A 15,961-nucleotide genomic window follows, 5' to 3' on the forward strand; every position below is an offset into this window, starting at 1 on the left:
GTATACCTTGTGATCATTGCGTTTATGCCCTGTATTGTTCTGAAAAATGTAAATTGGAAGACTGGAAGAAATATCATGATATAGAATGTCCTGTATTTTCAATATTGTTTGAGATTTCTGATTATATTAAATTTGATCTGTTTAGCGCCAGAATTGCAATACAAGCAATAAGAGAGTTTAAAAATTTGGAAAATTTAAGGAAGGAAATTAAGAAAGTTGATGAATGGGATGGTAATTATAAGTTAATACATTATTTTTGAAATATGGAGTAATGGTATTAACTAATTCTTTTTTTTTAAATTTTACAACTATTTGTTATAGATCCTAGAACAAAAGGTTTTAGTTCCGATAAGAAACTTCACAGTGATAAATATATAAGTATATATTGTCTTACAACCAATACTGAAAAGAGATCAGCAATTGATCTATTCAGAAGATCTGTAGATGCTTGTATTATTTTATATTTACTTGCTACACGTACTGTGATATTTGGCGATAAATTGGAAGATGAATTATCTGCATTGATTAAAAACAAAGATGTTACATTAATTGGTGGGCTTATTTTAAGGCATCAACAATTAATACCTAGTAATGTTCATAGTGTAAGTATTTGCTTTTTCTTTTTGTTTTCATATCATAATTGAATTTTATTACAGTTTAGTGAAGAATACATTTTAGATAGTAAAGAACGAGGTGTTGTAGCAATGGCATTTTATAGTCTGTTTAATCATAGCTGTAATCCAAACGTACTAAGATTTTCAAGATCTAGAGAAATGATTATGTGTGCTGCTTATCCTATACAGAAAGGAGAACAGGTACTTATTTATTTTTGGAATTGTAAGAAATATTTTATTACATTTTTGGTAATAAAACTTGTATATAAAATTCTCGTAGCTTTTAGATAATTATGGTCAGCATTATGCCATAATGGGAAAATCAAAAAGACAAGAGGGACTTCTGAAACAATATTATTTCGAATGTAATTGCATAGCATGTGAATGGGATTGGCCTCCATATTTTGCTCTATATTCTTACCAAGTATCTACAATTTATAAATTCAGTTATATTATTTAGATTATAATTTTTATTTCTCATATAAAAAGTCTTCTTTTAATATATAGGATTTAGGAACAAATTATGATAATGGGATTATCGCGAAGGCTCTAAGAAAGTTCGAGACATACGTGTCTTTAGCAACTGTGGATGAAGTTCATGACAAACCGCATATAATACGAGATTTATTAAAGATGGTACAAGTTTTATATGATCATGCTCCAATACCTTGTAAAGAAATGAATGAGGTTGTGGAAACTATAAAACGTGTGTATTCTTTAAGTGGAAACAGATTTGACTTGCCTGTAGTGTAAATATAATAATGATAGCTGCGTGTATTCTTATTTGTTTTAAATGAATAAATGATAAATAAAAATAATAAATATGATATAAATATAACAATGATAATTGTGTGTATTCTCATTTGTTTTAAATAACTAAATGATAAATAAGAATAATAAATATGATAAACATATGTAAATAATAAATAAATGTGATAAATATATGTAAATAATAAATAGATCTGATAAATATACGTGAATAATAAGGAAATGCAATACAAATGTAACAATGATAACTATGTATTCTCATTTGTTTTAAATAAATGAATAAATAATACACACATACACACAGCATGGAACAGAAATATTATATTTTTTGTTTTATCCGTTTTATTTATTTTATCTATTTAGTCTTTGTTTGTATATTTTTCGTATGTTAAATACTATGCAATAAAATATTTATACTAAAAAATTTCGAATGTTCACGTATCATATTTTTCTCAAAAGACAAGCATTATAATTTAAATACGTAAAAATACTTTGAAATTTAATGTAAAAGATATTGTACATTATTAATAATAGTCAATGAAACGTATTGAAAAATTGCTTACTTCGGTAATTATTTCATTATATAAGTGAAACACCATATATTGCAAAAATAAACTAGTCGCATTATTATATTTTCTGAGGTAGAGAATGCGATACAAATCCAATAATGAAATATATTGCTAGTATCATCATATACGATCATTTCCACTTAGGTATCACTTAGACATTACATTGTACAGTATGTGCGAGTCTTTAAATGCATGTGTAATAAGAAAATTAATTAATATATTATGGCAAAGTAATAGATCAAATAATATATCATAAAAATTTGTTATCAATTTAAGAAAGATAAAAATATATGTTTACAAGAGATATTAACAAATTATATATATAGATATGCAAATTACTTGCATTTATATGATAGATAGGCTATATGCACATAATATTACATAATCACGTAATTAATATGTAAATACTGTCAAAATTTTCTTTCCTTTTATGAACTTAACATAAAGTAAAATCATCATTACGAGCGACATAATCACGTTAACAATCCAGTAATCATTGTCAGCAAAATTATAAGTACTACCGAATATCCTCTAACTGAAGCAGATGATGTACTTTCGTTATTTAACATATTAGAATATAATTTTTCGTGCACGTAATTAATTCTCCAATCGACACCAGTATATACAGGACTGAATTTTTTCAAATATTGAATAACCACGTCCGCTGTAGTAACACCTAAAAAACGATAATAATAAATGAAGAAATGCATTTTTATGAAAGCTTGATATAACAATCAATTTATCGTACCCATTGAAGTATATTTAAGATCTTTCAACATCTTGTAACCGTCTCCTCCGTTATACATAAAATCATTTATCAGAACTTCGTAAGTTGCATTTTTATCGAGATCACTGTAACTTGGAATATTACAAGCGGCGCATCGTACTTGGACGGAAACTACTCTCGAATTCGGCGGACGAGAAATGTCATATAAGACTTGAAGACCAGAAAATTGAAGGAATGCACCGAATAAATTATCCGAAGAATTGTAATTAAGATTATACACGCTCCATTCCAACATTGAGAGCATTTGTTTTCCTGTCATAGATGTCTTGAAGATGATGTTGCCAAAAGGTAGAACCCCAAGTACGTCACCCATTGTGATCTATATATTTTTTTATTTTTAAATGGAGAAACGAAAGGAGATTAGAACTATGTAAAAAAAAGAAGAAAGAAACAAAAGTAAGTACACCCGAGTCTTTTTTATAATGAGTTTTATAATGAATTTTATATGAGTAATTTTTTATCCGATACTTTTTTACACGATTTTTTTAACATCTTTTATACACACGTTTTACTTACACGGTTGCAAAAGCGAACATTAATTAGTTCGCAAAAAATATCGACGAAAATCGTAGGTATTTGTTTGAAAAAACATTTCTTTTTTTTTTTTAATTTTTCTTAAAACTACTTTTTTTTTTTTTTAACGCGTTTATTAAATAAAATATTTTTAGCGAATGCATGTTTATATCTTAAATTGCTTTTTGTATAGTTCGCATCGGTTTTACATAATTTTCTTTTGCACGGTACACATCAACCGTATAAAAAGAGACTCGGATGTATGTACAATGATATTTCACGTATCTACCTTATCGTTCAAAGCTCTAGTGATAGACGCTCTTATACTTCCAGAATTTTGAACGGCAATAGCAGCATCGGTCCATTTTCCTTTGGCAAAATATTCCTGGGTATTCTGTAATCGCAATAATTGAATCATATCTTTGAAATAAAAGAGTATTTAAAAATGTTGGTATTAACAACTTCTTCTAGAAACTTACGTAATCGATGATAGCATCGGTAATGAGATTTCCTAAATTGCATTCTTCTCGCCTACAGATTTTACTATCACCATTGAGTAATACACGAGTTTTTCCAACTTCCGTAGTGCTTATATTATCGATCGCAGGTCTGAATCGATCCAGTTCTTCGAGAACGTCCGGTGCCTATATTATGAATCGTCTTTAAATTAACTTAGATATTGTACGTAACTATAATCCATTGTTATCTTTTCAAAGCTCACCTGTTTGATACTATGATCGACGAGAATCGGATTGCCCTCGATGTGAGTAACTTCGCCGTTTGAGTCGAAAGTTACACTAAAGTTACCAAGGTATTTAGTGTAAGCATATGCTTGAACAACATAAACTTTTCTACCGTTGTCCTGTACGATTTCAGTAGGATAAAAACCTTCGGGATGTTCAGCGTCAGGTTGTTCGCCACGATACAGAAAGGTATTGGTATGTCCACCGATGACAATGTCGATGTCCTCGACTTCTTTGGCGATTTTTTTATCAATATTGAATCCAGAATGACCCAAAGCAATGAGAATATCTACACCCTGTTTCTTTAATTTCTTTGCTTCCTCACGAATTGCAGGTATCTCGTCGTTAATGATCACATTTTCGGTGATCGCTATGATCGTCGTCTCTGGCGTGAGATAACCGATCACACCGATCTTTGTACCATTTATCACTAAGACCGTACTGTTCGCTAACTTCGTGGCTTTTAAGTTTGGCTGTTTTGAAAGGTCAAGATTCGCCGCGAGAATCGGAAACTTTGCTTCCTCAATGAAAGGTATCAAACCATTTACACCGTCATCGAACTCATGGTTTCCAAGACTCTGTGAAGCGAGATAGATAGATAGACAGATAGATAAATAGGTAGATAAATAGATAAATAAGAGATAATGTTAAAATGAAGAGCAGCAAATTCGTTATTAATACTCACTATAGCATCTGGCGCGAGAATGTTGAGAAAGTTTGCAACAATTTTCCACTTGTAGATATTATACCATACGGAACCTTGATAAGTATCGCCAGCGTTCAAGAACAACGTTGGTATGGACGAATTTCTAGCCTCACGAACCAAGGTCGCTATTCTGGCGAAACCACCGTAACACTTACCCGCCGCGGCATCCTGTTTAGAACAAATTGGTGCCGACAATCTCGATGTTTCTTCGAATCTAAATAAAAGAATAAGATCTTAGATCAGCGAGAGTAAGATTTATATTGAAACGATAATCCTATTACGTTATAATTTTTCGTGAATATATAGTAGACGAATTGTGATCGATTTAGATACGATTACATCATAAATTGAGATTTAAAGTCTACGATTTAATTTGATCTATATATTATCTTAATAATTAACGTTAGCAGAATAAATAATTATCGTTGATATCATTGAAATCGTATCATTTTAAGCGTTTAATGTATATTTACGTTAACGTAATAAGAGATATATTTACAATTTCTATTCTTTTTTTTCTAGTTTTCCTTATCACAAAAATTTACCTTGCGTGCATATCATTGGTGTGGACAATATGCAAAGTAAATTCTTCATTTTTGTTATGCGCAGGAAAAGGATTTCCATGAACGACAACGTTCGCTATCACAAATAGCATGAAAATAATTGAGAACGTACGTAATAGTAATACGGACATTTTTACGATTTATTAATATTGTACAAACGATGAATTATTATTTCTTCCCAGTTACTTCTGAAATTTCTTTTCTTTTAATGTAATGTACGATAATGATAAACAGCGTTGTTTTAAGACGTGTCAAGGTTTTCGTTATCGCTGACGTTTTTTTATCATTAGTACAAAAAATGTTTTTACTCAGTATACTTTTCAGTATATTTTTTGAGAACTCTTCCACTTAAAAATCCATAATTACTCTTTGTTACTCTGTAAAAATAAAAAACCTGAATTAAGAAATTTTCAATGAAATATGAGGAAGAATATTTCTTCTACGTTGCAGAAAGTAACTGTACGTGTTTAATAAAATACGTATAATATAGTGATGAAACGAACGAAACGATGCCAAGAGTCGTGTTTGATACTTGTTATTTGATAAACAATATTGTTATTCGGGAAAAACGATTAAACGATATAATTTACTATCTTGGCAGCTTTATTATTTAATTTTGGCAGTATACTTATGATGTATATTCTTATATTTATGATATGATTGCTTAAGATATATATTCGTAATTAAATAATAAAAATATCATTTAACAAAAACATTATTAACAACATGTTATTTATTTACTCGTACGATACGATGTTAAAAGAAGAAATTAAGATTAGTATTGAAACAAAGACAAAATAAGCATTATAATATATTATATATATAGCATATATAAAAACATAATATATATATATATATATATATATAAAACACGTATACATGTAATAAACTTAATATGGATCCTGCTGCTTATTCATTAAAAGAAAAAGAAAAGAAATAAATTTCAATAAAAAAATATGAAACCTTCCTTTTAAAATACCTTTTCAATAAACTTTGATTTAATCTTTCACTTCGTATCTCCTCATATGCACAAAATAAAATACTATGATATACGTTTAACACTATTCGATATTTCCATAATATACTTCTATCGATCGAGAAGAGTGATCGATCTTTCCTCTGGAACATGTGACATTTACAAAAGATAAAGAGATAATCGTTGTAATGAGAGCAAGCACGTGGTGCAAAGAAACTAAAGAAGTTGATACACGATCATGCTAGCAAGACGATTATGTTTGATCGAATAACGTAACGATCAGGTGTGATTTTTGATCATGTTTCAATCGCGATTCTTTCGCTAATAACGAACGCACGTTTTTTTTTTAAGAAAAGAGAATAGAGTCGAGCAGAAAAACACGTACCGATTTTGCCGAGGGACGGACGTCGACTGAACATTATCGACGTTCGAAAAGACGACGGAGGTGGTTAGAGCGCGTCTGAATTTCGAAACAGAATCGTTGTGAGAAAGAAAGAGAGAGAGAGAGAGAGAGAGAGAGAGAGAGAGAGAGAGAGACAAAGAGAGAAGGATAGACCAAGAGACCGTCTTTTCGTTGGGTCATAAACAGCCCTTCATTCTTCAAGGGTTGGTAATTCACTTTATGAAAAATCAGAGGCATTCTATCGGACTGGTCGAAAGCCTTTTAGAAAATGCAATTTTTAGTATGGTCAACCTCAAGGACAATACTTTTTACGTCAACCGAAAATACTCTCTTTTTTATTTCTATTTTTTTTTCCTTTAAACTTCTTTCTTTGATAGATTAAAAATTCTTATGAATTCCATCCGTTTTATTCGCGTTTGCTTTATCTAATATTATCGATAATGTATAATTCGTTTTATTACGTGATTAAATTAAATTTTTGATATTTATGTTCAATGAGGAAAGTTATCAAATCAAGATGACGTTCTTCTGTTTTCTTTGTTTTTTTTTTTTTTAATTTCTTCCTCCGAAGATCTTTTTATTCGTTATTCAACAATCGAGGAAATTACTCTTTCACGTAATGTAGTCGATTTTTAATTTCTGGAAAATTTTTTCTTTGTTTCCTTTGTTTTCCTTTGTTTATCCTTATCGTTATTTTTTCCCATTTGATAAAACATTCAACACTTGATAAAACTGTTGTACATGATTATACAGCTTAAATCGTTTATTGCATTTAAAGTGAGCTAAGAAACAATGAAAAAAGAAGAGAAAAAAAAAGAAAAAAAAAAGAAAACGAAAGAAGCGGAAAGAGAAAAAGACGAAAGAAGAGAATATTATTTGTGACCAATCACCGAATATCAATTTAATTTCGTTTCGTCGTTCAGAATGTCATAATAAATCGTTTTCACCTTCGAACATATTCCCTTGAAATTATTACGAGAGGAAATATTTCAACTGAAACTAGTTACTTGTAATATCGCTTGATGGATCTCTCATTATGTTTTATTATCCTCAACTCTCCGATATCTCTTTTCTGTTCTCTTGATCCGTTCTCATGGCGATCTTGTTTTCATTATAATAAAAAAGAACAAAAAAAGAACTGCAATAAAAAGAAAGAAAAAAGAAAAAAATGCAGAGATCATTTCCGGGTGGAGTCGTAAGAACATAAGAGGAATAGTGATTTATTTGTTCTTTCTCGAACGAGATGAAAGAGCTCATTTTTTGTGAGTTTCAGTCTTTGTATCGGATTAAAAAGTTGGCAGTATCTCTGTCTGAATGTCTTTCTTTCTTCTTCATCATGTTTTTCTTTTTATTTTTTTTCTTCGGTAATTTTACTCGAAATCGATCATAATATTTCTTAGGTTCGAGCATGTATCTTCGTGGTTTTTTCAAATTAGAGCCGTATATATTTCTTCCTCTCGTCGATGATAAGCGATGTAAAAAAAAAAAAAAAAAAAGCATATTGGTATGTTACATTCAATCTTTCAAAATTATTCCTCCAAACAGACTTTCTACCGAGAGAAGAATTCGAAAGGATTTACAAAATTGATCGTGATGCAATTCCTTTTGAAGTTTTATTTTTGACGAATAAAAAATATACAACAAAACACTTGACTCGATAATAATCATGATATTTTTTGTCGATGAGGTAATAAAATTTTATGATCGTTCGAAAAACGGGAAAATAAAATCTGTATGAAAAAAAATTGCGTAATTCTGTCTTTTGTTCTTTTTTTTTTCTTTTTCTTTTTTTCTTTTTAGTCGATGATGACGTCATCATCGACGAAGATGACCAAATCCTCATCTGTGTAACTCTTTAACGTCCCTATACTTCGTAACTATCATAGTCACGGTCTTATGAAGCGTGCCACGGCCAAAATGCGAATATAGAATTATTCTCTTGTCAAAGTGCCAACAGGGAGTTCTCTTTTCTCGTTGCTTTTCTTTTCGCGTCTTTCGATGATACCAAAACAGTTGAGTAATTAATAAGATTTGAATTTTATTTTTATTTATTTATTTATTTATTTATCGTGTTAATTGATCGATCGAGTAACGAAAAATTTAGTGAAAGTATCTTTTGATTTTCTTACCTCGTAGTTCCTTATCGATAATCTTCTTTCGATCTTCGTATTCTCGTTAGTACGACGATGACAATACACATAAAATTTGCTCGTAGACACTAACACGGTTATATAACAAATCGTTTCTCAATAGGCAGATAACAAAAAAGAAAGAAGAGTAACAGGCAGTTCTGTAGATCGCGATCAAATGATACACTTCAGATAGTACATTTCAATTTTATAAATTTTCTAACGCGCATAGTAATGTGATAAATTCCTTGATTGTTAATACCAATCTATTAAACTGGTTTAATTAATTCAAATGGTCACGTGACTACTTGTATATAGATCCTCAGGCTTGCGTGTTGAATACGCAATGTCGTTAGTTTTTATTAATACTTCTTTTTCTCTTCTCTTCTTCTATATATAAGATATTTATAAATGAAGAGAAGGAACACACAGTTTCACTATTTGAAAATATTGTAATATATGTATCTAAATATGAATCGTTCACCGAACGCGTCGATCATAGCAGAAACTCGATTTGCAGCTCAACGTCTACGCGTGAATTTCTAGTTTCGACACCTACATTGCCGTCGGTTTGAAAGGAAAATGAGAGAATTGGTGAACGATAAAAGCAATGATACGTTCGCGTGTTCGTCGATAAATTTTTCTCGGTCGTTAAATAAAATCCAGTTGGCCATAACTTGACGTATAAATTATTGAAGTATTTTTAAACGCGCGATAAATAATCTTCAACAAAAGAAAGTAAGAAAGAGATAATAATCGTTATCGAATACGTATAATAACGGAAATGTTCTCGAGATAAATGTTGTAATAGCATATAGATAATTGCAAGGCATTTTGTATAGTGAATATTTGCGATAATGGATGTGCTTGTTTTGTCATGGAAGGCGCAAAGACAGATCGTTGTCAGTGAAGCAGTTCTCGACGAACATTCGGTGCTGACAGGTAATTTACGACTGGTATATTCTCTATACGAAAGATATGAGCATACGAGCCAGTTTAAGTTCCTCCACGAAACATTAAGTTTCCTCCTCTTTTATTTCCTTAAAAATTCGAAAGAATTGTTTTTTTTTTCTTTCACCTTACACCTCGTCAATCGTTCCCAAAACATCATGTTCGATAATTGAAACTCATAAGTTTCTTGCAAACAATACTTTTCCTTCTTCTGATTGGAACTTGGAATATGGAACTTGGAATACCTGTGTCAGAAAACATTGGATAAAGTGAGTACATTATATATACAAATAATGATATATTTGATTAAACAGTTTTTTTCGCGTAAAACTTATATATATTGAATTTATTATTATTCTACAAAAGAATGGTAATATTATGATTACCGATTATTATTTTTTCATATTTTTTTTTTCTTATTCTCCTTATCACCTTATATACTTTCATCGTTATTTTTGTCATTTATATTTCTGACGATTTTAGTCATATTTAATGCATACTTAATGCGCCACATTTAATTCTTTTTATCGTTTCATTTAATCCAATCAGTTATCTAATTTATGCAATAACTTGAAAATTTTATTGCGATATTATTTGTAGGAGTGTACAACTTTTAAACTCTTATAAGGCAAATTGGGAACAAACGAGAATTTGTCTTTGAAAAATTTAAATTGAAAATAATCTATGTAAATATAAAGTAATATATTACGTTAGTGGTCCGATACATCGATCGCAGATTGTTTATTCTTAATTGATCAGGTAATTAACTAACTATTATACGAACGACAATTACGAATTAATTTTATATCGTTGCATTTTACCTATTAATATCTATTTGTTTTACGCTTATACAGCTTTCGAACGCACACAAAATGTACACTTTGTTGTTGATAGCTGTATTGTCTCAAACATGTTTGGGTTTTACCGGTCGAGGACTCGTCTATCCTGGACAGACTGATTTCTTCGAGTTATCTATTATACATTTGAACGATTTCCATGCGAGGTAAGAACTAAGAAGACGTATACAAATATTTATCTATCTAATTACGAAACGATCGTATTTGTCTCTTTGTTTGTTTGTTTCTCGTTTCATAAATACGTAAAAATTCTTTGATTACCTTCGTATATTTTATATAGATATTTATCTCTTACGTAACCAATCGAGAATAAATATAGAAATAATTAATTTGTCGTCATGAAAATAATATTAAAAATTACATAACATACGTTAGCCTTGCTCGTAGCACACGATCTTCGTATAACAATATAGTGTGTCGTATTAAATTGGAGAACCGAAGTGGAATCTTCAAGGACGGCACTAGATAAGATATTGATTTAACTTCTGTTATTCTCCGTGATACGTACGATCGTGCCTTCAAAAATATATTTCAGAAATATATTTTTCTGAAAAATTTCTTAATTCGTAGTAATAAGCAATGAGAATGCCTGAATTGAAAAAAAAAGCTAAAAAGAAAAGAAAAAAAAAAATGAATAAATAAAACGGAGAGAAAAAGAAGAAAAAAAAAAACATTTTATAAGATTTCAACAGACCAATCCAACTTCTGGTACCTGTCATGTGGGACAAGAAAAAGATTGTGTTGGTGGAATCTCTAGAGTATATACTGCTGTCAATCGATTGAAGAAAGAACGGCCAAATGCTATTTTTCTGAATGCTGGTGACCATTACCAAGGTACTTTATGGTACAATGTTCATCGATGGAATGTGACGGCTACGTTTATGAATATGTTGCCACACGATGCTATGGTAAACCTTCACGAGTACTTACTGAAAGAAAATTTCAATCGGGCTATAATATAATTATCTTTTATTTGTAGACGATTGGGAATCATGAGTTCGATAATAAAATCGCTGGTCTCGTACCTTTTTTAAAGGCTGTCAAAGCACCGGTTGTGGTGACCAACATCGACGACAGAGAAGAGCCTACTATTCAAGTTTGTAGCACGATCATTTTTTACTCTCTCTCTCTCTCTCTCTCTCTCTCTCTCTCTCTCTCTTCCTCTTTCTCTCTCTCCGTATATCCTTTCTATAATCTGTTCTACTTTCCAGGGTCTTTACCAAAATAGTACGATCATCGAGAGAGGAGGCAGAAAGATCGGAGTAATTGGGGTCATTATATCTACTACGAATGTTAGTATATTCTTTGTTAAATTACAAAATAAAAATAATTCGATATATATATATATATATATATATATATATATATATATTATGATTTACTAGACTATATCAGACACCGAAAAATTGAGGTTTCTAGACGAAGTAGATTCCGTGAATGAAGAAGCTGAGAAGCTTAAAGCCCAAGGAGTGGACATCATTATTGCTTTGAGTCACTGTGGCTTGAACATAGACAGAGTGATGGCTGCTAATTGTCCTCTTCTTGACGTCATTGTTGGAGGACATTCGCATACTTTTTTGTACTCTGGTTTGTCGAAAAAAAGAAAAAAGTATTTTAATTATGTTTCAATGTAAACTTTCAATTACATTAAAATGTTTACATTAATTAGGGCCACCACCTTTCATCGATACGCCTGAGGATGATTATCCTGTAATAGTAACGCAAGAAAATACGAACAGAACGGTACTCATTGTACAAGCAGCTGCTTTTACCAAGTATATAATCAATATATTCATTTTCCTAATGAAATATCGATCCATCTTATCACGGAACGTATGATGAGATTAATACTATTGATTATTTTTTATACCAACTTAGTAAAGCATTTTAATAATTGATTAAATAAAAAAGACTTATTCATCGTCCATGCTATTAGTCCGTGCTATTAGAAAATCTGAAAGATAAATCCTCTATTAATTTATTTTCTCGGCAGATATCTCGGTAACTTGACTGTTTGGTTTGACGATCAAGGAGAGGTTGTCGATTGGGAAGGAAATCCAATTCTTTTGGATTATTCTATCGAGCAAGGTGAGTTGGAGAGAAAGGAAAAATTTATAAAAAGGAAAGGGTAGTCTGATAAATAAAAAATTATTTTTCATGCAGATCCAGATATCTTGAAAGCTCTAATTCCTTGGCAAAAGGATGTCGATGCACTCGCATGGAAACACGTTGGCAAGACTAAAGTTTTTCTCGATAACAAATGTAAAGGAAAACAATGCAACTTGGGTAACTTTATAACAGATGCGATGATCGACTCGGTAAACATTTTTTTATATTACATATTTTTTTTTATACATGGACATTTCTTTTATCTCGCAAAAAGAGGTTGACTATTCGAGATTACTCGAGAAAAAAGTTTCTTTTTTTTTTTTCTTTTACTTTCTCTCTCTCGATTTTAGTTCGTAGATCTGGCCGAGAATGAAACTTATTGGACTTATGCAGCTATATCTTGCACCAATACAGGTGGAATCCGTGCCTCTATCGAAGATTTCGCCGTTAATATTACTTATGGTGATTTACTCATGGTTCAACCTTTTGAAAATACCTGGGACACTGTCGAGATAACTGGCAGCTCTATCAAATATGTAATATTTTGTCTCTACTTATACATTAATACTCTCTATAGGAAATATGTTAAAACTTGAACGTTATCAAAGCTAACTGATCAAAAAATTATTAATATATACTAACCGTTAAATTCACGTGAATTTATTTCTAATACTTGCTTTCTGATAACAGTAATAACGAACATTAGAACGTTATAATGAAGACTGTCGGTCTATTGAAAATTGAAACAATAAATCAAATCATGCATTTTCAGTTGCTAGAAAAAGAAAGAATTATGGTTTGGTCCGGGCTCAAAGTCATTTATAATATGACGAAAGATGCACCTAATAGATTGGTCGACGTCAAAGTCAGGTAATCATTTATTTAACGAATACAAACGTTGAAATATTATTTCTCTTATAACTTGAATATCATACGTTTATACCTAACTTTGATATTTATGATAGATGTCGTGCTTGCGAAGTACCGCGATATGAGGATCTTTTGGACGATGAATGGTACAGAATTGTAGTTCCATCTTTCGTATATGGTGGCGGAGATGATATTCAAGTATTTAAAAACTATGGAAGAAACCATAAGGTTGGTTCTTTGGATATAGATCTATTCGTAGAATACGTACAAAAGATGAGTCCGATTATCGCTGGAACGGATAATCGTGTTAACTTTTTACATTCATAACGAAGAAAATGTACATGTATCGTGAATAGTAAGATGAAGATTAGGTTTTATACTTTCTGTAAATAAAATGTTATAGCATATAAAATATATGGCAAAGAAAATGTAGAAAAAAGAAACTTTCTCAAGATGGATTTCGTAAGATTCTTTCTTCCTTCTCTCTCGTTCTCTCTTTCTCTCTCGTTTTCTTTTAAGGAGAGATCCCAAGAATCGTGCGGGACATCCTTAAAGAAAGCAGGAAATGCTGGTCGCTTATCTCGCGGTATCTCGAGATCGCGGCAGGTGAAGCATTTAAATAATATATCGAACAGGTGAAATAGCAGCTGTTCGTCCGCATCTCCTCCGTGGCCCTCCTCGCGCGCAGGACGCGTGAATCTCTTTGTGATGCCGCGGAAACGTTCCTTTCGGATTTTTCTTTTTCCTTTTATTTATTTATTTATTTATTTATTTATTTCTTTTTTGTTTATTCGTTTCTTTTCGTTCCTCTCCTTTTACTTCTTCTTTTTTTTCTTCTTCCTCTCCTTCTTCCTTTATTATATCAATACAAGTAAAACGCAGCAACAATACATACGCGTGAATTCTTTCGATGAAAGCCTCGTTCTTCGAGATGCGAGTTGAATTATAAATAGTGTCGTGATCCTCATTTCCATTACCTTTCTCTTTTTCTGGATATTTGATTTTTTTTCTAATAAGATGTCTTCTATCTCTTCCTATCTTTCTCTACATTTGTTATATATATATATATATGTGTGTGTAAGTTATATGTAATTATCTAATTATTCAATGCGTGTATTTATACATATATGTATATATGTATACACGTATATATATTTACGTACATTCACTTTTTACATAATATATATATATATATATATATATATATATATATATATATAGACTGTAAAAATGAATGAATAAAGCGGACTATTTAGTACTTACTTACGTCAAGAAACAGAACGAAAGAAACCTTGAACTGCTTTTAAATGGTCTTGAAATTTCTACCAATCGGTATAATCGTTTGTTCGCCTACGTCATGAATAATATTCTCGAGAACGGATTGGTCCAGATTATAAAAGTCGCGAACAGTCTTGCGTATGTCCTTGCGTATTCGATCGTGCCGAATTATCGTCGAAGGAGAACGGTTTATGAAATGTTTTAGAGAAATTCCGCGAGGAGTCGCTATTCGAAGGAAGTATCGAAAAGAACACGATGGGAGGAGGAAAAGAGGCAGCTGTTAAGTTTCTTGGCGATCTTTCAATGGCCACGTGATGAACGGAGAACGAGGGAATCTGTTCTAAAAGAAGAGAAAGAAGAGACAAAGATGAAAACAGGTTAGCAGCCGGTTGGTCGTCTCTATTCTATCTTATGAACGTCGACCTGCTTTATCTAGCGTACAAGTTTGCGATAGTAGCGCTACTGCCGAACGGTGGCAAGAAGGAGAAGCTTTTGTCGATATTTCGAAAGACGCGCGCTCTGACGAATCGAGTCGCGACTGTTTAGAGAGGAAGAGGGGGGATCTCGTCAAGTCGCTCGCGAGAGCTTTGGATCGCGACGTTTTAATGTGGAGTCTAAAGCGAGATAGAAGTGGGGGGAATGAGATAGAGATAGATAGATAGAGCGAGCGAGAGAGAGAGAGAGTAAGAGAGAAATGGAGGGGAGGATACGTTGCTAGCTTTCGACGTTCCTGCCACGCCAGCGAGACGTAACTCGCAGAGAGACGACGTTCTCCTGGAGAGCGCGTCGGAGGAGCTCTCGTATTGGTTAGATTATATTTTCTCGTAATCGTGTTCGTAATTCGCGAAGCTGGCCTCGCGTGTGTAACATATATATATATATATATGTATATTTATATTTATATATATATAAATATAAATAAATAAATATATATACATATATATATATATATTATCTAAGAAAAGAGAAAGAGTAGACGTGTAGTGTGTCAGTACGTGTTCGAGAAAGAGAGGGAGAAAGAAAGAGAGGAGCCTAACACGTTGCGATACGAATCGATCCGAACGTCGGAGTTACTGGAGAAAGAGAGAAAAAGAAAGATAGAGAGAGAGAGAGAGAGAGAGAAAG

At 31.6% G+C, this 15,961-nt stretch overlaps 3 protein-coding genes and 1 long non-coding RNA gene across 6 annotated transcripts in view; 3 read left to right on the forward strand and 1 right to left on the reverse strand.

The window, feature by feature from the left end:
* LOC122632798 (SET and MYND domain-containing protein 4-like) overlaps positions 1 to 1,455 on the forward strand; it is a 2,220-nt gene extending 765 nt beyond the window's left edge. The window contains exons 3-7 of the mRNA XM_043819993.1: positions 3 to 231; positions 322 to 602; positions 657 to 815; positions 895 to 1,038; positions 1,122 to 1,455. Of these exons, the coding sequence (XP_043675928.1) occupies positions 3 to 231; positions 322 to 602; positions 657 to 815; positions 895 to 1,038; positions 1,122 to 1,367 (1,059 nt within the window). The 3' untranslated portion in view covers positions 1,368 to 1,455. The remainder of the gene's footprint in view (positions 1 to 2; positions 232 to 321; positions 603 to 656; positions 816 to 894; positions 1,039 to 1,121) is intronic.
* Positions 1,456 to 1,984: 529 nt separating this feature from the next.
* On the reverse strand, positions 1,985 to 8,926 carry LOC122634006 (protein 5NUC-like). Of its 3 annotated transcripts, none has more exons than XM_043822544.1 (8): positions 8,772 to 8,926; positions 5,246 to 5,640; positions 4,680 to 4,914; positions 3,973 to 4,572; positions 3,731 to 3,895; positions 3,541 to 3,645; positions 2,700 to 3,057; positions 1,985 to 2,627 (listed from the first exon to the last, which is right to left on the reverse strand). In XM_043822544.1, the coding sequence occupies exons 2-8, from the start codon at positions 5,392 to 5,394 to the stop codon at positions 2,425 to 2,427; spliced, it is 1,815 nt and encodes a 604-aa protein (XP_043678479.1). In that variant the 5' UTR covers positions 5,395 to 5,640; positions 8,772 to 8,926; the 3' UTR covers positions 1,985 to 2,424. The 3 variants fall into 3 exon arrangements, with proteins under 3 accessions (XP_043678479.1, XP_043678489.1, XP_043678481.1); XM_043822554.1 differs by lacking the exon at positions 8,772 to 8,926 and adding an exon at positions 6,625 to 6,719; XM_043822546.1 differs by lacking the exon at positions 8,772 to 8,926 and adding an exon at positions 6,243 to 6,662.
* A 669-nt stretch (positions 8,927 to 9,595) lies between these two features.
* On the forward strand, positions 9,596 to 14,012 carry LOC122634019 (apyrase-like). Its single transcript, XM_043822569.1, has 14 exons — positions 9,596 to 9,713; positions 9,906 to 9,991; positions 10,323 to 10,481; positions 10,577 to 10,725; positions 11,262 to 11,487; positions 11,559 to 11,675; positions 11,791 to 11,871; positions 11,965 to 12,166; positions 12,249 to 12,354; positions 12,573 to 12,667; positions 12,743 to 12,897; positions 13,039 to 13,224; positions 13,461 to 13,558; positions 13,654 to 14,012. Exons 4-14 carry the CDS (start codon positions 10,595 to 10,597, stop codon positions 13,883 to 13,885), a joined length of 1,629 nt encoding a protein of 542 aa, XP_043678504.1. The 5' UTR covers positions 9,596 to 9,713; positions 9,906 to 9,991; positions 10,323 to 10,481; positions 10,577 to 10,594; the 3' UTR covers positions 13,886 to 14,012.
* An 834-nt stretch (positions 14,013 to 14,846) lies between these two features.
* Positions 14,847 to 15,946, forward strand: LOC122634056. Its single transcript, XR_006328285.1, has 2 exons — positions 14,847 to 15,695; positions 15,797 to 15,946. It is a non-coding gene; the product is annotated as an uncharacterized LOC122634056 (long non-coding RNA).
* The last annotated feature ends 15 nt before the right edge of the window (positions 15,947 to 15,961 follow it).

This window comes from Vespula pensylvanica, chromosome 1 (genome assembly GCF_014466175.1).
Source record: "Vespula pensylvanica isolate Volc-1 chromosome 1, ASM1446617v1, whole genome shotgun sequence".
Lineage (NCBI taxonomy): Eukaryota > Metazoa > Arthropoda > Insecta > Hymenoptera > Vespidae > Vespula > Vespula pensylvanica.

Bases quoted from the DNA above. Each gene is read 5' to 3' on its own strand.
- LOC122634006 (XM_043822544.1), bottom strand. From the start codon at position 5,394: ATGTCCGTATTACTATTACGTACGTTCTCAATTATTTTCATGCTATTT. The intron at 4,915-5,245 runs GTAAATTTTTGT...TCTTTTATTTAG, and splicing joins ACCAATGATATGCACGCAAG to ATTCGAAGAAACATCGAGAT. The intron at 4,573-4,679 runs GTGAGTATTAAT...CTCGCTTCACAG, and splicing joins TTCTCGCGCCAGATGCTATA to AGTCTTGGAAACCATGAGTT.
- LOC122634019 (XM_043822569.1), top strand. From the start codon at position 10,595: ATGTACACTTTGTTGTTGATAGCTGTATTGTCTCAAACATGTTTGGGT. The intron at 11,676-11,790 runs GTTTGTAGCACG...TCTACTTTCCAG, and splicing joins GAGAAGAGCCTACTATTCAA to GGTCTTTACCAAAATAGTAC. The intron at 12,668-12,742 runs GTGAGTTGGAGA...TTTTTCATGCAG, and splicing joins GGATTATTCTATCGAGCAAG to ATCCAGATATCTTGAAAGCT.